This window comes from Pundamilia nyererei, unplaced genomic scaffold, assembly GCF_000239375.1.
Source record: "Pundamilia nyererei isolate P.nyererei 1_Seehausen unplaced genomic scaffold, PunNye1.0 scaffold00026, whole genome shotgun sequence".
NCBI classification, from domain to species: Eukaryota; Metazoa; Chordata; class Actinopteri; order Cichliformes; family Cichlidae; genus Pundamilia; species Pundamilia nyererei.
Window position 1 is genome coordinate 1,757,014 of NW_005187427.1, and position 22,692 is coordinate 1,779,705.

Genomic DNA, 22,692 nt, shown 5'->3' on the forward strand with positions numbered 1-22,692 from the left:
GTATTCATTACAATCCTTCATTCTTGTCAAATAGTGCTCCTCCAAATTAGAAATGATTCCCAGCGAACCTTGTTCCATTGAGCCTTCCTTTATACCAATATGACAGTTAAACATTTACTAGAACAGGTTATCATTCATCCCCACCATCCCAGCTCAATTAAATCATAACTGTGTACAGTCCTGATCAGATCAGGGGAAAAAACTTAATCTAAAATGCTACTTTTTTGACTACACTTAGTCAAAATTTGTATCTTATTTATATTACATTTATGTATGTGTTATTACTTAATTACATCTTGATGGTTATTTTAGATTCTTTACTTGTTATTTTATTTATTTATTTATTTATTTATTTTTTAACCCATGGGGAGCTGCATGTTTTTAGTCAACAGAGTATTTATGTGCTGAACCATGTGGTGCGTTTGTGGAGGAGTTTGCATGCCACAATCTTTAATGTTTAACCTTATTTATCTGTCTCAGGATGGCTCCAGAGGTGGTCATGTGTGAGACAATGAAGGATGCACCATATGACTACAAGGCCGACATCTGGTCTTTGGGAATCACTCTGATCGAGCTTGCGCAGATTGAACCCCCACACCACGAGCTCAATCCCATGAGGGTGCTATTAAAGATCGCAAAGTCTGAGCCTCCTAGCCTGGAGCAGCCAAAGAAATGGTGAGAATCTGAATTCAGCTGTTGCACATTTGGCCTGCAACCGTCTAGCATAATATGTACAGGCTGCGAAGAGGAATTTGTTAACCAGAAAGTGGGGAGTTTGAAACCTGCCTCCATGATTCATAAGCTACACGATAGAAAATGGCAAGTGGAGTCAACGGGGACTTTTATTTCCCTGTCTAGATTTCAACAAGTCATTTAATTTCAATCACTTCCAAGTACTTTGCACACTTGGTATACTGTAATCTGCTCTAGACAGTCATGCATCAAATTGTCCTTCCCTTTTTCCACCTGCCAACCATTTTCCAGCAGAGGCTGCACTTAAATGAGTGCCAAACTGTAATTTTTTTTCTACCTTTTCTTTAATGAGATTAAATGCGCTGTAGCAGTGAATTTATTACTGTGAAAGTGAAGTTATCAGGTAGAGGGAGATTTAGAAAGGGCCGCTGATTCATTGTTCCTGCTGAGACCTTTTTTCTTTTTTTTTCTTTTTTTTTCTTTTTTTCTTTTCTTTTTTTTTTGCACAACAAAGCTGCGTACAAAGATGGTCTAAAATGGTTGGAAATGTTACTTAAAATTATTTTTTGTTTTAACTGTTTCTTCACTTCACTTCTTTTCTCTTTTATTTACTCAAGGTCACAGGCATTTAATGACTTCCTGCGGAAATGTTTGGATAAAAACCCAGAGACTCGCCCAACTGCAGCTCAAATGTTGGAGGTAGGCTTGATGCTGTGTGTAACTGAATAGTAGTGAATATTATACAGTGCTGCACTTTGACATACAATGGAACATCATACTCTGTCTTTGTCTTGTACTGACACACACACACACACACACGCACGCGCGCGCGCACAGATCAGTTTAATCTTCTATTTTAAGACCTGAATACAGTGATCTGTGCCAGGTTGGTGTTCCATGGCGGGCACAGGCATGCAGGTGAAAATGAAACGCTTTATAAGAAATTGATAGTGTAAAAGTGAAAAATTATTAGGTAGAAAATGTGCAGTAGCCAAAATGTAATGGTAAAGGATCCTGAATAAAGACACTATCATAAAATATCCTTGACGGTTTAGATGGGAAGGACAAAAGAAATAAGAAGCTTTGGCCTCTTCGCGAATGCCCCCACCCTACCCTCAAAAAAAAATATTACCCTACAAAAATGTTTTCGACATTATTCATCTCAGAAACAGAATCCAGATTCTGACCATATTTTGTATTCGTCAGCAAGCTTATTTGATGCCTTTTATAGACTTCACTATACATATGATCCCGGGCAGACATGGTTCTAAGCAGCTGTTTTATTGATTGTTAAAGGCATCATCATATGGTAATTCTAAGTTGTGGCAATGAAATGCAAATATCTAAAGACGAGCTTCAATCAGACTCTAGATTTCAGAGCCAGTAGAATGAGCAAAGCCATGAGCAGGGTGTGGATTACAGAACAAGAGCAATGTCTATTAAAATTCAGAGCCACAGTTTCCTGTCTGCATCCCATAGCTGAGGAGCTGCCAGCTATTTACATTCCTGCTCTCAGCCAATGGTGTGCCAGGATTAACTTGAGTTTGCCACCTTTGGCCAATTAGAGCAAGGCAAAGATGAAAACCCTAGTCAGGCCTGCAGGGAATTCTCCATGTGTTCTCTAGTGGGGAGGGAAAGAGACAGGCGCGGCCCAGTTTTTGGTGCTGTGCTGCAAGTTTTAGATGTTTATCATGTCCGCTGCCTCCTAACAGCTGTAGGCACTTGTGGGCGTGGTCAGATTGAGGCTTTGTGATGGATGTTGCATCATGTCACTTTGCCGGGAGTTACCGTCAGTTTATGTTACAGGCTTTAGGGTGAAGTGAGCAGATGTGGAAAAATACAGGTGAATAAAAAAGTCATAAAAAATATCCCTGGTGCTGGATAGACTAAATAAGGGATATAAAAATAAAGCTTTGCAAAGTCTTTGTCACTAAGCTTTTCACAGGAAACAAGAATTTGTTATAAACATCTTTTTAGCCTCTTCCCTTTTTTTTGCCATAATTACTCTGCGTCTGTCCCACATATGCGGCTGTAAGGAATGTATACAAAAAAACATGACACAGTATCAGTCACTGTGGGTGTGTGGCTGGCCGGGAGACCATCTGGATGACTAGTATTATATTGAATCCAGCGTCTCCTCCCATAGTTTCTCATGTGCAGGATTTTTATGGTGTTTTTGGCAGAGCTGCCCTGGAAAGCATATAAACATTTCTGAAGTAGAACAATGTAGCACATTTTGAACTTTGAGTTAATCTTGGTTGTCTAAACTTAATAGAGTATATCTTAAACAAAAGTGTAATCTTCTAATTCTGCAAACAACTTCTTTGAGACAGAAATCTGTCCTAAAGTACTAAATTTGGGTTAATAAAAGTCAAGTCAGTTGAGTACCAAAATTGCACCTTGCCCAGTAAAATTCTTACCCCTAACTTAACTTATTAAAGTCCTAACCCTAAAAACGGTCTTAACTGCCAAACCCTCCTTCAAAAATGAAAATTTTATAACTAGTTAAATTTACATCATTCAAGATCTACAACTGTCCATAAAGATGGAGGGACAAAAGCATACACTTTATTTTTATTCCTGTGCATGTACACCTGACCTTTTTGCAGGTTTCTCTTCTAGTCACCTAATGGTCCATATTGTGCACATTTAATCTTTATACAAAGCCATGCGCACCAAATCTCCCCCCTCTCTGTCTAAAGCAATGCGAAACCTATAAAATGGTGCATATATCCACTGATACACATCTATATCTGTGTAACAAGGCACCAGTGCTAACACTTAGTCTTTTTGCCCTGTGTTTTGCCTCAGTGAGGATGTGTTTACCTGGAGTATGGGAGGTCTGGTATAATTTATTGGATTATACAGCTTAAAGCAGATTTCTCAGAGGTTTACTGCTGTAGGTGCTTGACGCTACAGTTACTCCTACTTTTTTAGTTACTAGCTACTCATACTCATTCCTCATATAAGTTCAATGGCAATGGGAGAAAAATATCTTTTATAATCTTCAGTAGGCATTCAAATGAAATAAAGAGCTTTACTAAAGCAACAATGATTAGATAATTGACATAATTGAATTTATTTCAAGTCGTTTTTATGGCTTTATAAGTTAGTTTTGATTTTCTTAACATTTGAGAAACATTTTTAAATCAGAAATTTTGGATTCTTAGTTAAAGCAGTTGATATAAAGATGTTTTGATATTTCTGTGGGTTTCATGAATTTGTAACTGGACATTTCTCATAGTTCTCTAATTTAATTAGAAAGCAACAACCATGAGTTGATTATGAAATTAGTTGCCAGTTCCCAGCCTTAAATACCTTGCTGGATGTGTAACATATTAAAAAATAAGATGCCTTATTTTCTCTCAGAATTGGAGTACTTCTAATGTAGTGCTTCTCACATTAAAACTCTTTTCTCCAGTATTTCACCTTGCTTAGGCTTAATGTAAATCTAAAACATGTCTGAAATTTTACTTCCAAAAAGCCTCTCTCTGCAATTTTCGAATTGAGATAGTGGAAACAGAAGTTGAGTTTATTTTAGCTCCTTTCACTTTTAAACATGCATTTATTGCAACACTGCCTCTACCAAACATGACAAACTGAATTATTATTGAAGCATTCACTGCCATCACCATATGTTCATGTGACTTGTTTACGCCACAGCTTTACATGGCTTTAAGATAAATCTGTTGGCTGATTACAGAGGATGTGGCCGTGTGGTTGCTGAAATCGGAGCCATTTCAGTTGAAGTTTGTCTTTAATTAACCAGCGTTGCTGCATCACTCATGTTGATGTTCTTCTTACAAAAATCACTAAATCAAAAAGGGCTGGCTGTGCAGCAATAGTTTGAGATTTAAAAACTCTATCTTGTGTTGCTCATGTTGTCAATTGATGCCATAAAATGGGCTGACATAGAAAGAATCATGACATCCAAATGTAGACACTATGCATTTAAGCATACAACTTATCCATGCATTCATATTTTGCCTCACAAATAGTCAAATAGTCACTCATTTGTGTACATCTCATTAGGCAATAGCTGACTGTTATTTGTCATTGGAGAAGCTTAAAACTCAAGCGTAATGCTGTCCTCAAGGACAAGCAAGCTCCTGAACCTACAACTGTGGAGGCTCACAACACACACTGACTTCTACACACTTCATGGTCCAGCACCCCTTGCAGACTTTTCCCCTTTGTCAGCTGTTCCAGTTAAATTACACAGGAGTGCAAAGCATCTAAATAATAGATGATCAGCTTTTTATCCTTGCAGCACTCAACTTATAATTTGCCTTTTTTATATTCCTGTTACAGCGTTCTTATTGCCTTACTTGAAGCACGGGGAAACATGCATTTTCTTTTTAGACATAGTAGAGTTGAAGACTGGTTGCTATTTTAGGTGCATTCTGTTAGAATAAACTGTTGCCTCAAGTGGAGAGTTGTATTGCGATGTTCCCATTGTTAATGCTGCGCAGGAACTGGCAGGTGTCAGATAGAGTTTCCCAGCAGTGAAAGTATGTTGTCTTGTCTTCTCCTCTGGTTCCATTTAGTGTATCGTTTTTAAGCACCAGAATTTTATTTCACTTGATCCATCATTTTGCATTTTAAAGTTTTACAGATTATTTGAAAAGAAATTGATATCATTGAAAGTTGAGATGTTGCAGAATGGTGTCATCTGCTAATTATTTAAACCTGTGGAAAATACCTGTTCTTGTGTTTTGTGCAAATATTGCTTCATGGTTGTAAGCCTTTTAGTCAGCCTCACTCTTAGGCAATAACTAAATGCGTAGTGTTTATATTATTTATCCCTAAAATAAATTTCTGATCAGCCTTAATAACTGTCTCTTCTCCTATCTACAGCACCCTTTTGTGAAATCGGTGACGACCAACCGTCCGCTGAGAGAGCTGGTGGCTGAGGTCAAGGCTGAAGTCATGGAGGAAATCGAAGACAATAGAGAGGAAGGAGAGGAAGACGAGGGCATGGACCTTACTGTGGTACCAAACCTGTTCATTATCATTGTCCTTTTTATTTTGGTGTTTCGAAAACAAGAGTGGGCAGTCCATGCTCTTCCATTCAATTGGTTTAATTTATTAATGTTGTGATTTAAATTAAAAACATAATAATGACACAGAAAATGGATGCATTTTGACGTAGAAGTGGTATTGACTTTACAAGTAAATGCATTTCTGTGACGTTCCTCATTTTCCTGTCAGACCACACAGTGAGATGGAAATTACCCTTAATTTCAGTGTCCAGACTGTGTAATTAAGTTGCAACTTGCACACATAATGACAAAAAGGCGTGCATTTACCTGCATGTGTTCCCCAGCACGTAGGTTCCTTCTTAACCACCGAGCCTCACGTTTGTAGTCCTGACTCGTTGACCTCCTCTTAAAGCATATTTTGCTAAATATAGCCTTTCTGCAGAAGGATTGATGGTTTATTCCACTGAAGTCATTCATGAATTCACAGAGAACTGGAGATTAGACAGAAACATAGGATGAAAGTGCAGTTTGCTGCCTGCCCTGAGCACAAACAAAGGAACAGAAGACGGAACACAGGCATTCACCCACACCCGCACATGGTTAAATATAGGTGCTGCTTTTGGCCTGTAGAAACAGCTATTGCCTCATAATCCCTAAAGGAGTAAATTATTTTAGGTTGCTTATTGTTCAGCCAAGATACTCTGACCCTTAATCAAAAACATGGGGATTTCTACATAGCAATAGCAGGTCTTTATAGGATCCTTGAAATACTCTTACAAATGCTGTAATCAGACAAATGTTTTCATACATTTTTGTCCTTTCTCTATGAAGACAAATGGCCTTTTACATTGTACTTCCTTATTGTACATGTTGTGGCATTCAAGGGTCTTTTTATTTTATTTTATTTTATTTTATTTGGGTGACTCTAGTATACTGATGGTGCAAATTGGTGGAAAATGGTGGAACAGTAAACACTCTCATCTAGACAATTGAACAGTGTCTTACCTGGACAGGTATTTGAAATAGCTTTCTGTAGGAGGTCTTCTTTATGCACCTTGTTGTACATTAATCATTGAAAGGAAAGTTATTTAAAAGCAGGTGTGATGAATCGGCTATCTTTATATAAAGTAACTAAATCAAATCAATGATCTGTGTGACCCCCTTTAAAATGCTGCCAAAGTACACTGGTCCACATTTCATGGTACTTGAACAAGATGGTTTGCTTAAAATCTTACTTTGTGTTATTATTTCTCTGTGTATGACGCCAGCTGGTTTTGTTTTTTTTTTATATAAAATCATTAGTTACTTTATCTCTTTTAAGAAAGCACAAATAAAGCTCCCTCTCATTTGCAGGCAGGAACATTTTCACACATACAGTAACAAATTGCTGACTTCGAAACAAGCAGTAACCAGACAGTTTCTCTTTTTCTATATATATCTCACAAAGTGAGAAAGTGATGTTTGCTTAGACATTAGTGAAGCTGTGAGTCATCAAGACAGGTTTTTGTTTTGTTTTGTTTTTACCTGAGGGAGAAGAGACTGTTCCTGATACAGAGCTGCTGATTAGAGATGTGCACATATGTAGAATTCTTGTCTCACATGTCTGAGATATGACTCTGCAGTTATACATAGTTGTGCAATATCTTCTTTTTGCACATAAACATTACGTTATTTCTGGTTAATGTTGATGAGTGTTGCATGGCAATTTTCTTTTAAAAAAAATTAATTTATATCATTTAAATGATTGGCATTTTTGTTTTTTGCTTTCTTTGAGCTGCATAATCAGTTAATTCTTTCCTAGTCTGATTTGATAGGGTGCTTCTGAGATGTAATTCCCTTACCTGTGTACATGCTAACTGCAGTAATATAATTTATCTAAGATTGTTAGTCTTGGGCTTTGGTTTTGCAGCATATTTGCAGGTGTTTCACATACTTTTGTAAAGTGCAGCTTTGTCTGCATAATAAAATACATTTAACGCACTGCTGTATGCAAAAATGAAAGAGTGCACACTGAATTATTTCGCATCAAGATTTTCATAATAGCAATGATAATGATAATGCCATTAACTCTCAGGTCCTGGCAGTCTGTCCTGACTTACGTAGGTTTTTCACCTCTGTAATTATTACCTCGCCATTGCATCTAAGCCACACTTAAAAGTAGCAATGTGCAAGTATAAAACAGGAATGACTGCATTCATACTAAAGCAAAGATTGAAGTTACTTAGCAAAAAGGTGAACGGCCTGAATGTTTTTGGTTCTTTTTCCCCATTAGTGTTTTGACCAGAAGCAAAGGTTGAAAACATTAACATTTTGGAGACCACCCATGACTTAATGACTTACGAACATGAAATGTTTTGTCACACCAGTACCTAACAGCACTGTTCCTTTAGTCCTCAGCCAAGGAGCCATGCCAGACTAGTCAGACCAGTTTGGAAGGTGACCAGCCCCCGGACACCCCAAGCCCTACCACACCTTCTTCACCTGCACCAGTACCATTCCCCAGGAAGCTGAACCAGCCAGATACATCAACAGAGGAAGAACCAGGCTCCACCATGGCAGTCCCTGTACCCCTGCCACGGCAGAATGTCCATAAGAAAGATCCAGATGAGGTGGGAGACAAAATGGGTGAAATCCTTGAGAAATCCGAGTCTGAGAAATCTGAGAGTGAGTCCTCAACCAAGACTACCTTCTCAGACTCTGGTATTGAGGATGGGAAGAGTACACCCACACTTGAGGAGGAAAAGGTATTTTTTGAAAGTTGTTCTGCTCGTGTATATTTATGAAGTGGGATTATTTATTTATTTTTAGTATTAATACTAAAATCATTGTTCTAGGTTGCCGGAGACACCCCAGAGACAGAACAGCCACCATCTCTCTTTGATATGGAATCTGAGAGATCTGAGGAACGTACGATAAACTTTATAGGTTCAACAGAACCAGAGGTCCCCAAGATCCCAGCTAATGGAGAATTGCCAACTTCAAGTGGTGTTTCGATTCCTGTACCTTCGCCTGCATCTTCCTCTGCTCCCACCCAGGTAGCAAACGGCAGCCTAATAGAGGATTCCCCTGAGAAGAAACCAATGGGAGCAAACGCTGATCCTGGTTCATCTTATCTCAATGGAGGGATTATTGAGCAGTTGTCCTATTCAGGCAGCATGGCATCTGAGAGCATGGATTTGTCTGTCCACAGGGAGAACACATCCATTAGTGCACGGGTGAGCCAACACAGATCAAAGCTTTCTGTACTTAAAGGAATTTTCATATGATTCATTTACTCAAACTTTTTAAAATGCCAGAAAGGAATGGTCAGAGAAGATAGATCCCTCATTCTCTAAAGTGTTTTTGCAGAACATATCTTTATGGCAAAACCAGTGCTCAAGTGTTAAAGATGTACAGAGGGCAGCTCTGTAGGAAAACCCCTCCTGGGGGGAAAAAAAGAAGTGTTTCTTTGCACTCATAGCGGAACTGAAACAGCATTGTGTCGTTTTAGGGTGTGGGAGTTTGACACAGAATATTGCCTGTCTCCCATTAGGTTTGCACGCACATTGCACTTAGGGAAACTCAGTTTTACATTCATGAGGACTTAAGTAACTTTTTTTATTGACTGTGAGGTTTGCTGGGATTTATTTCTCAAGTTTGGACTGAATTGGTGACAAAGCATATTGGGGCATCTCCAAAATGACTATTTATTTGATTTACCAGCTTGAAAAAGGATATTAGGTTGTCTCTGCTTAAGAATCACCAAATCCATGTCTGACAGTCCTTGTAAGTGAGACGATTGGGAGGCTAGACGTTGGGAAAGAGAAGCCAAATATGCAACACTTTCAGTTCATCTAGACCAGTGGTGGCCTTTGTGTGGGCACAGTTCAGCATTCACTATTGTGAGTGGAAATTTCTATGCAGCCCATTGTCAGTGAGTTGCTTCTGGAGGCTTATGGACTGACCATGTTTAAAATCCTATTAACTGGGTGTGGAGTCATGGCTGTTTGACATGTCAGGGTTTTTTTTTAAATAATAGATTATTTACCAGACAAGTCTGCCTATAAGCTTTTTTCTTTTTATTATTTTCTTGGGGTTTTTTTTTAGTTTTTTTAATATGATTTCTATGTTTCTGCATGAGAGAATGAGTGCAAACATCAGTGTGCACATGCACTTATAAATCCATGGGGTGTGTGTGAGAGCTACATGTGTTTTTTCTTTTGTTTGTTTACTCTTTTTGTTTTTGTGTGAATGAAGAGTGACAGGGAGTCAGCACAGTCACAGATGAACTCAAACATAAACGCCACAGCTGAAATGCAGAGTGATGAATATATATCCTTTCATCTTGGTGTAAATGTGCGATTAATAACACACCAGAACACACAAGCACATAGACTTATTGTCATCATTAGTGTGTCAGTTACGCAGAAAATGATTCAACAGTACTCAGCAGTGCGACATTAGCATCCGGTAGCTGCCAGCTATGACAGGAGCCTCACACCGATTCATATGGAGCGTGTTTGCTCAGCTGTGTTGGCTTCATGGGGAAGCTTTGTTATGGCGAACAGCAGTTTGTGCAAACCAAAATAATTCCCTCTGAGTGGGGAACACCTTCCTTTTTTTTTTTTTTTTTTTTTTATAAATCTTCAGCCAAATGTTTTGTTTTCTTCGAACAAAATGGAGAAAAGACCAGAAATAAGCCGACAAATACAAAAAGCAAACAAAAAAAACTGCTCGCCTACATCTAAGACAAGTACTTCAAACAAGAAAGTCCCTGTTACATTAAAAGATAAAACAAACTTAATTGTTTGCATAAAATAATTCTGATTTACTTTTTGTAATAAAATCATTCTTTTTTTTTTTTAAATTTCAAGGCAGATCTGTATCATTCTCTCAAGAGGAAGAGTTGCAATAACTTCTTATTCACTATGTAACAGTGAAAGCAAAACTGTCATTAGCTTTTTGTTTTAGTTTTGTATTCATTTTTATTTTAATTGAAGCACAAATAACTTTGAGAGTATTGGGATTTTCTCTTACTGTCTTCATACCTTCTGTCTTGCGTTCACGCTCTCTTTAGTTCTCTGGTCTCATCTCCTCTTCATTATATATGAACTATTTATACACCAGGAAGTGACGACATTCAGAACTTCCCAGTGTTTGCTGAGTAAACCCTGTCATATCATTTTGCAAATATTGTCCCTGGAGGATGACTTGGACAGGGGACAAAGAAGGCGTAACTTCTCAGTTACACATGCTCCAGTTAACCGTGACAGTTTTGCATTGCAATTACAATACGCTATGGCTCATGCACTGACTGAAAGGAAATGTGTGTTTACATCATCGCACATTGTTTGGTTGAAATGCCTGATTTGTGCTTTTTGAGCTAGAGAAAACTTGAACAAACCTTCGTTGGCTAAGAAAAAGGTCATCTGCCCTGTGGGCGAATGTCTAGAAATGTCCTTTCAGACAATGTGAAGATCCACAAGTCTGGATAAAGAAGGCCTTTAACCAGTATTCTTGTTGAAGAAGGTTGAGAAGTCAAGTCACATGGTGCCATATTTGGTATACGATGTTGTTACTACCTCCATGGCGCTCTCCATTATGCTAACGGATCAACATCTTGCTTCTTGTTACAGTAGAACCTGCCTTACAGGATATTAGTGCCATGTAAACATACACACTGTCATACATACTTACTCAGCCTCTCCTTTAACAGATAAAGACTACACTACAGATAAACCTTGACACATTTGAAATATTTGAAGTTAATTCGTAGGAAAATAGTTTCTATGAGTGATCTGAAGATTTTTTTTTGGGGGGGGGTGATATTGGGGTGTTTGTAGTTCCTTACAGTCACAGTACACAAGAGTCACAAAACAACTCTGACTAAATTATATTGCGGTTGATATAAGCACAGAGATTTTACAAGTAAAGTTGCAAATTGTTTTTCACACACAAAAAGAAAACCTGTCTATTGCGAGAGTCTAATTATGCTATGGAAGTGAAAGAATCTGGTAGTACTGACCTTTTAACTACTTAAAAAAACAGCATTTAAACTCAAAGTACATGAAAAAAGGTTCAATTCTGAGTTTAAAACCAGGCTTTTCTGTGTTTTTGTCTACCTATCAGAACTTTTCAGATAAGACTCTGAGGCGGACCAGAAAGTTTGTTGTTGACGGTGTGGAGGTGAGTGTGACCACCTCCAAGATCATCAGTGACGATGAGAAGAAGGATGAGGAGATGAGATTCCTCAGGTATGTGGGTGATCTTATTATTCCCTGGTAGCTAAGCCATTTTTCATTCACTCTAAATGAGAGGCATGGACTCTTGTGTTCTCAGGACACAGTGAACACTGGATTGGGACTTATTTATTTTTGTTTTATCTTTTAGTTCTTACTATTTAAGTCATCCATAGTAAGAACTAAAACATCTAAGTCATCCTGCTCTTTGGGATTTTAGTCCCTTGAGATTAGAACTGTTATTGGAAAAAGTCTAATTTGGTCTCTGGTCTGAGAGGAAAATTTAATTTCTGAAATTACTTATTCGTTAAGTCAAAGTTAAGGTAATCTGTATTTGGCATTTGAAACAACTGATTTCTGTACTTCCTTTGAAGCATAGTGAGTTCCTGTGTTTTACTCCTGCCATCTAGTGGTGGGACTATGATATTGCACCTATGACTGCAGTAATATTTCGATATCATTCTTAGTTTAAATTTGGTGAAAATAATCTTCAGAAACTCTGTGCTGAACAAAAATTGCATTTTCTTTTGCTTCCATTGGGTTTGCACCATTCAGAGTGTTGTTAGTGGTCTGCCAGCATAAACATTGTTTTTATTATAAAGTAAGCTCAATTTATTCTACTCTCTTATTCATTACTTTTCTGCTGCCGTGGCCTGATCTAACCTGTGATAAAGTTCTAACCTGTAATTTAAGCACTTGTGTTATTTTGCTACCAGTAATAGTAGATCTTACCTGACATAGTTTCATTTATTTTAGGTGTCCTTAGCTACATACATACATACATACATACATACATACATACATACATACATACATACATACATTTGTTTTCTTTTTTTTGTAGGCGGCAGGAGCTGCGCGAGCTCCGTCTGTTGCAGAAGGAAGAGCAGCGAGCCCTGGCTGCTCTGAATGCCAAACTCGAAACACAAAGGGAACAAATACAAAGACGTTTTGACCAGGAGATGAATGTGAGTCACATTACTCTAACAGCTTTAACAACAGCATTTTCGTCTTTAGCTAAAACTTAGTCAGACAGTTGTTGCATTAATTCTATGGTCGTATGCATTTTTGTCACACTTAAATGTTTCAGGTCATCAAACAAATTTAAATAGTAGACGAATATACCATATGAAAGCACAAAATGAAGTTTCTAAATGAAGGTGTTTTATTATTAAGGGGGAAAAATGCAAACCTACATGGCCCTGTGTGGGGGGGGTGTGTGTGTGTGTGTGTGTGATTGTTTACTAAACCTAATAACTGTTGAGCCACCCTTAGCATCAACAACAAAAATCAAGCATTTCCAATAACTAGCAGTGAGTCTTTTACAGTACTATGGAGTAATCACCTTTGCAGAATTGTTGTAATTTTGCCACATTGCGGTTTTTGAGCATGAACCTCCTTTTAAAGGTCGTGCCACAGCATCTCAATCGGATTCAGACCAGAAATTTGACAAGACCACAACAAAGTCTTCAAGAAAAACAAGCTTTTTGTTTTTCCTAAGCCATTCAGAAGTGGACTTGCTGGTGTGTTTTGGATCATTGTTCTGCTGCAGAACCCAAGTGTGCTTCAGTTTGAGGTCACAAACAGATGGCCACACATGCTCCTTCAGGATGTTTTGGTAGACGGCAGAATTCATTCTGGTTCTGTTTACCACAGCAAGTCTTCCAAGTCCTGAGGCAGCAAAACGGCCCCAGACCGTCACACTATAATCATATATTACTGTTGGTAGGGTGTAAAATGCTTTGTTGGTTTTATGCCAGATGTAATGGAACTCAAACCTTTTGTCTCGTATTTGTCAGAGTATTTTCCAAAAAATGTGGTTAATCACAGTTAATCATGATTTAAGAAGGTCAAAGGGCAATTACTTTTTTACTTTTTCACACAGGACCAGGCAGGTTTGGATAACTTTTCTCCCTTAATAAATGAATGAAATCCTTTAAAACCTGCATTTTGTATTTACTTGGCTTATCTTTATCTAATATTAAAATTTGTTTGACGATCTGAAACATGTAAGTGTGACAAATATGCAAAACACTCTGAAATCGGGATGGTTTCAGTTGCAATAAACTTTTGAACTAGGAACATTTTCCTTGTTTGCCATCAGCTAAAATTATAATGTGCATATCTCCTGTTGGTGTGTCCTAGACCAAGAAGAAGCACTTTGATACAGAGCTGGAGAATCTGGAGAGGAACCAGAAGCAGGCAATTGAGAAAATGGAGGAAGAACACAAAGTTAAACTGAAAGAAGAAACCAGGCGTATCAAAGCAGAACAGGAACGAGACTATCACAAATTCCTGGACCAAATAAAACTAAAGAAAAAGGAGGTAAAGTGTGTGTGTGCACCTAAGCAAAATAACCAGTAATTATTTCACATATTCTTGCCTTTATTTAAGCCCACTTGATCTCAATAGGACATAAAGAAAGGGTGCAAGTCAAAGGAAGCTTTCAGTGCTCAACCTCAGCGACTGCACAGCTGTGTTGATTTTTGTATACCTTTCTGAAGTTCTGATGTCTGAGGTTTAATTACTGAAGTGTATTTTCTTTTTAGGTAAAACAATCTGTTGATAAGCTGCCCAGAAGTCAGCGTAAAGAAACCTTAAAACAGAAGATGAATTCCTTCCAAGAAATGAAGATGTCAGAGGTATGATGCTAGGTCATTTGTGCCATTTTGATGCATAATTACAGCTCAGTTAAAACAAATTTATTTTTTTTAAACTCTTAAATTTAGTATTATTTTTCAGTCTATATTGCTTTGGTGGTGCAAGTTGCTCAGTTTTGGAAATATTTACAATTGTGACGTGATCATAAAAAATATGTTGAATGCACTGGAGAAAGCTCCTTTTTCAGAAACAATGAACCTGGTTAAATGGCTGCTATATCTAAGAACTATTCTTTTGCTATCAAACTACTAACCAACTTTATCACTGCAAATAGAAGTATACATCTACCAGGAAATAGACTAGATGTAAACACCGATGGCATGCTTCTCAGTTGAGTTATGTTGGTTGCAGGCTTCTGGTAATTGGCATGTGTAGATTGTTTGAAGGGAAACGGCACCTGCATGAAACTGCTGATTTTTGTCTGATTATTCACCCACTCCTCAATTTCTCCTCCTTCTCCTTTGTTTAGGAAGAGAAATTCCTTGTAGCTCAGAAAAACTATCTGCACATCACACTGAGGAATATCATTTCCAACAACAAGAGAGAGATTGCAGACCTGGAGAGGGATTGTCTTAACAAGAAGCAAAGCCTAATCAGAGGTACAACATCCGTAAAGCAAACAGAATCACAGTAACAATTTCAGCTTTGTTTTCTTCATTTTGGGTTTATCCCATCCTTGCTGTAGTTACCATTTGATTTCATTCAGTGTCAACTTTTTAAATTTGATTAGAGCGTGAAAATACGATGTGGGACATGGAGCAGAAGAACCTTTATGAGAAACATCAGTTGGTGAAGCAGCAGATGAAAGATCAGTACTTCCTCCAGAGGCATCAGCTTCTCAAAAAGCATGAGAAGGTACACTAGTGGATATCATCTTGCCACAATAAGTTTGCACACACAACTTGGTAACACCTAAATCATGATTACATGACAAAATCAAGTTAACCAATTCTGTGTTGTTGTTTTTTCCTGCAGGAAAAGGAACAGATGCAGAGTTACAATCAGCGAATGGTTGAGATCCTGAAAACTAACCAGCAGCTGGAGAAGAGCCGACTGCCTAAGATTCAGCGCAGTGAGTCAAAGACTCGAATGACCATGTTCAAAAAGAGCCTTCGCATTACCTCATCGGGCAGTGCTGCAGAGGACAAGGAGAAGATCAAACTGGTGAGACAGAGGGGCTTTCTTACTCCATATTCACACATTCAGTTAACTATTTATTAACTTTCTCCATGCGTGGCTCTCCAGTTTTCTCAGCAGGAGGAGAAGCGACAGAAGGCGGAGAGGCTGCATCAGCAGCAGAAGCACGAGAACCAGATGAGGGAGATGACTGGTCAGTGTGAAAGCAATATCAGAGAGCTGCTGCAGCTACAGGTGAGTGAGGGCAAATTTAATAAAACATTTTTATTACAAATCTATTTGTAGTTTTTTTTTTTTTTTTTCTTTTCAAAGAATATAGAGGACACTTAATGAACATAATAACTAGCCCACATTGCTTAACAAGCACATTTTCTGCTGCAGAATGAAAAATGTCACCTGTTGATTGAGAATGAGACTCAGAGGCTCAAAATGTTGGATGAGCAACACAATTATATGATGAAGGACTGGAGGGAACAACTGAAGCCCAAAAGGAAGGTATGTTGTCTCCACTCACAATTTCTTACAAACAAAAATGTATTGGAGTCTATTTTGTGGCTCAGATACTCCCAAAATACTATCATCATAGTAATTTCTATATTTTTAAGAGCAGTCTTACTGGGAATTTTCATCAAAAACACACTGAAATGTGCTCGGTGTGAATTGAGATAAAGATTAAAAAATGCCCTTTTTCTTACTAAAGTTGTAATAAATGCAAACAATTGTAAAACATTTATGGTTACGGTATTTTTGCTCGGGTGTTTTGAGAGTGTTTTCATTCTGAGCTCCACTTTTCTGGTTCCAGGCTCATTCTTATAACATATTTTGCTGTAGCCATGCAATTCAATAAGCAAAGTAGTAGTTAAGTACTTAAATGTACAAGACACAATGTAATAACTGCTTTCCCAATCATATAACAGGAACGTTGATATATCAAATAATTCATGATTTTAGTGCTCTGTTTTCTACTTTGTTCACATTGCAAACGTTTACATCTTTGTGAGGTAAACTTGTGCATTTTACATTCCCAGGCCCTTGAAGATGAACTGAATGCCAGGAAAAAGGAGCAGGAGGCTTTTTTCAGGATGAGTGAGAGTTCCGACTGTCCAAACCCCAGTTCTCCCAACAGAGTCTCCAAATTTATGCCGTATCAAGATGAGACTACCACATGAGAACAGATGCTGTGACATTACACAATATTATCTTCTGCCCACTAATGTATACACACCCACTGGTACCATTGCCTGCTGGCCTTCTTTTTTTTTTCTCTTGCTTTACCAGTAATGGCAGAATACTGATCCTTCCATTAGGTTTCTTTATTGTTTTAGTAAATATTTATGTTTTTATTCATGTTCTGATGTGCGTCATTAGACACCCTGACATAATATCTACTCCCATACAGTGTTTGCTTTCTTTTTCTTTTCAAGCATGCTTCAGATTTCTCAATAATGTGATACAAAGGCCATTTATTGGGGTGAGCCAATAAATACCAAATTATCTGTTTTAATGATTAAATATTCAGAAAAACCACCTTATGATTAGGCAACAGGTTTTTTTCCAAAGCACCCAGCCAGAGATCATTTTTTCCACGATAACAAGGAATGCTATAAATATTAACGACCTAGTAAATGAGTACTTGCTTACCTTAATTTTTCAAGGTTATCTTTCAAATAAGACCAAAAACTCCTCTAGAAATGTTTTGATTTACTGAATCTTTTTTTTTTTTTTTTTAATTTCCTGTTCTCTGTGCCTTACTTTGCCTTTGCTGCCAAAATTTGCCTTTATTTATTTTTACTCAAAGAACATTATACAGCTTACCCCTATATAGTTTTGATTTACTTTGTCTTTTAATCATGGAATGAAGGATGTGATGATTTTGTGTCTTTTTTGTTTTAAATGAGGGATAAGGCTGAATGCAATGTATCTTTGAATTTAATGGTTTCTTTTAAGATTTCGTTGTTAACTAATAAGGGAACTCAAGTTTTGTTGTTGTTTTTTTTTTTTTCAGTATTGCTCAGTTATTTTTTCTGTTGTATCATTACTGTAGAAATCAGTCACACTGGATGGGAACTGACAAAGCCAGAGCTGTTTGCTTTTTTCTTTCTTTCAGGATGTTATAGAGGGGAGTTAAATTTTTTGAATTGTTATGCAACATGCAGTAAATGCTAACCAATGTGCAATATTATGTTTTTGCTAAGCTTACAGAGGTTTATTTTTCTTAAACTTTGCCTTCCTTTGCACTGAGAGCAAGAATAACATGAAGAGCTTAAACCCAAAAATATATATGTTAACTTTTTTTGGGAGGTGAATAAAAGCCTTTGGTTAAGAGTGATTTAACCATTTTATAATTTTTAGGTATTCAATAGCAATAATTTAGGTTTTTACACAATAGTTCTTCACATCATTTTAAGGGGGTGCAACAATTCAGTCTGCTGTAAGATGCCTCTAGCTGTTTAATTTTCTACATAAAGTTTGCAGCTCAAAATCATGATTTCTTGAGTGAGGAGCGGTTTTATTGGAGCAGTTTGCATCAGCTAACTGCAGTTGGCCTGCAGATTTACACTGAATCAGGTCCACAATCAGGTACAGCTTAATCTCTCTTATATCAGAAGTATTTACATTTACAATTCTTTTCTTACTGTTTACTGGCTCTGTATCTCTGACTCTCTGCCTTAGTTTACATAACATTATTTGTGTGGAGGGACTGTATGAATAAATATTTTTTCAGAAGGAACCACTGTTGTAAATAAATGCAGATTTTATAATTGCTGGATTGTTGTGGAGATTCTTTGTAACATGATACCACCTGTTCTACTGGAAAACACATCAAGACTGTCAGATCTTTTTTTTTTTTTTAAACAGTTGGTTAAAAAAAGATTTATGGGATTAAAAATCCAGTGTCAACTCCTCTATATATAAACACACACACAAGGAAAGGTTATTAAAAAGAAAGTATTGTGGAGAACGCAGGAGTGTGACTACATACAGGATGGTTTTTATGTAACTTATGTTAGATAGTATAGCAAATTCAGTCATTCATTGTAGCAGTGGTTAAGCTTGGAGGAACTGAAGCGAGAATATTCCAGTTTGTTACACTCACCACGCACTTCATTGGATACAAATGTTCAATTGCTTGTAAATCCAAATGTTTAATTAGCCAATCACATGGTAGCATATAATCTCCCATGCAACCATCTCTAGCATTTACAGAGTGGACAGAGGACAACATCCAGTGAGCGACAGTACTCTGGGAGAAAATGCCCAGCTGATGCCAGAGGTGAGAGAATGGCCAGACTCCTTTGAGCTGATAGAGCAACAGTAGCTCAGACATGTAACCTTGAAACAAATAGGTTACTGCAGCAGAAGAGCACACCAGCTGAGAACAGAAAACTGAGGCTACAATTCACACAGATTTAGAAGATTGAAGGAACATTGTCTGCTGTAAGGAGTCTCAATTATGCTACAAAACTTGGTCTAAACACCACAAAATCATGGATCCATACTGTCTGACACATAGTGGTGAGGGTTTCTTGAACAGGAAAATCCCTCGACAATCACCAGATCTCAAATCAGTAGATGGCATTTTGCGATGGGAGATTCACATCACAGATGTGAAGCTGACAAATCTGAAGTATGACTGATGTTACCATGTCGACACGGATCAAAATCTCTGAGAATTTGCAATGAAGAATTTAAGCAGTTTTGAAGGAGCTACAACCCAAATAAATCAAACTAAACACTGAGTGGAAGCAGTGGGGCATCTGAAGTGAAAAATCACAAAACTTTTATTGACTTAAAGCAAAAGCAGATACACTGTAATGAAAACACATAGCAAAAAAGTAAACAGTTTACAATACTGAAATAACCCCTATACACTTGCCTTGCATTGTACTTCTGTCCTTTCCCTTTAGGATTTCACTTTAGGATTTATTTATTTTTTAAAGTTGGTAACATACTTTGGTATGATTGGAAGATGGTATAACATTATAGCAACTACAAGCAGAACAGAATTAGTGTTATAAAGCTTGCAGCCTTGTCTAATTATCTTCATAACTATGAACAGATTAATTTTTTTAGTGTCAGACAATTGGTACTTTGTAAACACTTGAGATATGGACCAATTGTTAGATTACCAGCCAGTTGTTTCCCCAAACCTTTCCTTAATTACTTAAATCCTATCATCAACCAAATCAACAACCAAATACCTTCTTGAAACTTTCTTCTTCTAACCCTTTGATCAACACAAAGGGGGATAAAATAGATGGAACATCAAAAAAAAAGTGACAATAGTTAAGATAGGACTCATTTCTGTACAATAAAAAATAATTTGTTTCACCGACCATACTTGAGACCAGTCAAGCGTCAATGTAAAACATTATTCTTATACAACGGTCATACTTTGTTATCGGAGCACCACACTTCGGTTATGAACAGATTGTACATTTACAATACTGTAAATCATTGCACAAATGACTGTAGGTATTCAATTGCTATGTCAGATAGGCAGATGTGCTCTGCCGTTCACATTTTGCAAATCCCACTGATGGCTCTGAGAACAGTTATGTTAAAATACTTTGATATATAGACCCTTCTTGCCTTCTCAGTTTGGATAATATAGCCTCTTTGCTACAGTGAGGATAACACAAATAAAGAAAGCAGTCTGAAAATGGCTTATAAAACTAAATGCACCGTGGCATTCTCCCCTTTCTTTCAGTGTGTGCAAACCTTAAACTTCAGCTGAAATGACTGAAAGTGCACATCTGTTACAATTCGTTGCAACATTAATTATGCAGTCAGAATAAAAGCAATACAACACGGAAACGCTAATATGCACGTCTCCAAGGTAACAAACAGCACTGGGCAAAGAGATAACCAACTATTAGCGCTTGAAAGTTCAGATGTAGTCAATGAACTCCCCCAGTGAGTTAATTTAAACGTCTACTCTGTACTCTTGCAATGTATAATGCGATTCTTGATTTTATAGTAAAATGACTCCAAGACTCCAACAAGGACTATGTCTACCATTGCATACCATTTAATAAGCGCTGAAGCACTTCGCATATAATATTGAGGCACCATATATTAAAAGGCAAGGGTGTAGATACATTTACTGCTCTTCTAGTTTCTAGCCCGAGAAATGGCGAGACTGACACGGTGACTAACATACGGCAGCAAAGGCAAGATACTTTTTTTTTTTTTAACCTAAGATTTCATATATAGTTGACATAAAATAAAAAAAAGTAAACATTACAAAACCCAACAAGGTCATGTATTATTGCTGGTTCAGTTGGTAGGTAAAATATTTGTATAAAAATGAAACAAAACAAAATGTGTCAATAAAAAAAATGTACCTATAAATTAAAAAAACAAAAAACAGGCTAAGTAGCAAGAAATTAGTGAGATCTTGTTCATTTAGATCATTAAGTTACTTATATGTTCATATGGCGATGTGTGCGAGCACATTTACTTCCTAAGGTTTCTTGCTCAGGTAATTCGAGGGGATCCAGCTCTCGACTTCTTCTCCTACGTTTTTACAGAACCACCAGCCACTGCTGTTTTTTTCCAGAACCTCAAACACTGTGCCCACCTTGAAGCTGGATGTTTGCTCATCCCCTTCAAAGTCTGCCACAGCAAGATACAGCTCATCCTTGCTGGGCTCCTTGAGTAAAGGTGGAAGCCTATCCTTGGGTGGCCCAGGCTTCAGCTGGGGCTTTGGAGGAATTGGGACTTTATTCACCTTGGGCTCTTCCTTCTCTTTGCTTGCTGGTGCCTGAAACCCTTTGGGTTTTGGGGGAGGTGGTCTGCTGAGCTGTGGTGGTCCAGCCTTGGGAACGTCCTGGGTTTCTTTAAGAGTTGGTGGAGATTTAAGTTCAGTTGGACTTGATGGATCAGTTTTCTTTGGAGGGGGTGGTCTTTTTGGAACCGTGGCCGGCGGTCTCTGAGGGGGTTCCTTGTGGGGAGGCACTGCTGGTTTTGCAAGAGGCGATGAGCTCTCCTGGCCATGACCATTGATGTGTTTTGGTGGAAGTTTTGGCTCATTAGAATACTTACCGTTATTCAGAGGTGGGATGCTCACTGGAGGAGAGCTAGGGGGTGAACTTGTGTGGGAACTATTTACTGCTGGCGAGGCATCATTCTGATGGTTCACCTCTGTTGAGCTAGCATCTGCCGGCTTAGATGGTCTCAACTTGCTTCTCAAGTTGGTGATGTCTACTTTGTTCTCCCCTGGGGGATCTGGCTTGGCAGCTGTAACGGGTTTAGGTCGGACCACTGGCTTTGCCTTCATAAACACAGCTGGGCCCGGTGCCTCGGTTTTCTCCTCCTGTGATTCTGGCTTGGGTTTTGGTGGCTGTTTAGGTACAGGTTTCAGATTAAACTTCTTCACCTCTTTGGCAGAGATCTTGTGGCCACATTCAAGACCCATCTCATTTCGAAGGTGAAGAGCTTTGCTCTTTTCATCTTTCTTGGTCTCTGGGGGTTTGTCTGATTTGAAGGGGGGAGGTTTAGGTGTAACCAGCGGCATGATGACCCCAGGAGCTGGGGGTTTTGGAGGCAAAGGTTTGGGGTTATCTGACCTTGATTTCTCTGCTACCTCCAATTCAAAGCTCTTATTAATAGACTCTCTTCGAGGCGGCAGAGCAGGTTTCTCCTCAGCGGGAGGTGCAGTTGGGGCTGGGGGCAAAGGCCCAGAGAAAGAGGGCCCCTTGCTGGCATTGGACTTCCAATCTCTGAGCTTAGGGCGCGTAGAGGACTCAGAGGCTGCATTTGGCTCATCTGGTAAAGGCTTGGACCAGTTGTCATCTGTACCTGAAACATTCGAACAACCACCATCCTCCAGCCTCAGCTTCTCCATCTCATTGGGCAACGGGGCGAGGAAATTGGGTCGCAAGGCATTGCTGGTCTTCTTGTACTTGTCGATAAAAGTGGCAGGTGCCCAGCCTTCTTTGTCATCGATCTGGATGTACCACCAACCACTTGCATTCTTTTCAATCACCTAGAATGTA

The 22,692-nt window shown here is 38.2% G+C and overlaps 2 protein-coding genes across 5 annotated transcripts in view; one reads left to right on the forward strand and one right to left on the reverse strand.

The window, feature by feature from the left end:
• Positions 1-17,444, forward strand: part of stk10 (serine/threonine kinase 10) — a 37,111-nt gene extending 19,667 nt beyond the window's left edge. The window contains exons 6-20 of the mRNA XM_013909530.1: positions 481-675; positions 1,311-1,392; positions 5,551-5,685; positions 8,066-8,419; positions 8,510-8,890; positions 11,784-11,908; positions 12,738-12,861; positions 14,039-14,218; positions 14,443-14,535; positions 15,024-15,153; positions 15,285-15,409; positions 15,530-15,718; positions 15,800-15,925; positions 16,073-16,186; positions 16,720-17,444. Of these exons, the coding sequence (XP_013764984.1) occupies positions 481-675; positions 1,311-1,392; positions 5,551-5,685; positions 8,066-8,419; positions 8,510-8,890; positions 11,784-11,908; positions 12,738-12,861; positions 14,039-14,218; positions 14,443-14,535; positions 15,024-15,153; positions 15,285-15,409; positions 15,530-15,718; positions 15,800-15,925; positions 16,073-16,186; positions 16,720-16,860 (2,494 nt within the window). The 3' untranslated portion in view covers positions 16,861-17,444. The remainder of the gene's footprint in view (positions 1-480; positions 676-1,310; positions 1,393-5,550; positions 5,686-8,065; positions 8,420-8,509; positions 8,891-11,783; positions 11,909-12,737; positions 12,862-14,038; positions 14,219-14,442; positions 14,536-15,023; positions 15,154-15,284; positions 15,410-15,529; positions 15,719-15,799; positions 15,926-16,072; positions 16,187-16,719) is intronic.
• A 2,006-nt stretch (positions 17,445-19,450) lies between these two features.
• Positions 19,451-22,692, reverse strand: part of sh3pxd2b (SH3 and PX domains 2B) — a 33,581-nt gene continuing 30,339 nt past the window's right edge. For all 4 annotated transcript variants that reach the window (XM_005727748.1, XM_013909509.1, XM_013909510.1 and 1 more), the window contains one exon: positions 19,451-22,682. In XM_005727748.1, coding sequence (XP_005727805.1) covers positions 21,159-22,682 — 1,524 coding nt within the window. In that variant the 3' untranslated portion in view covers positions 19,451-21,158. The remainder of the gene's footprint in view (positions 22,683-22,692) is intronic.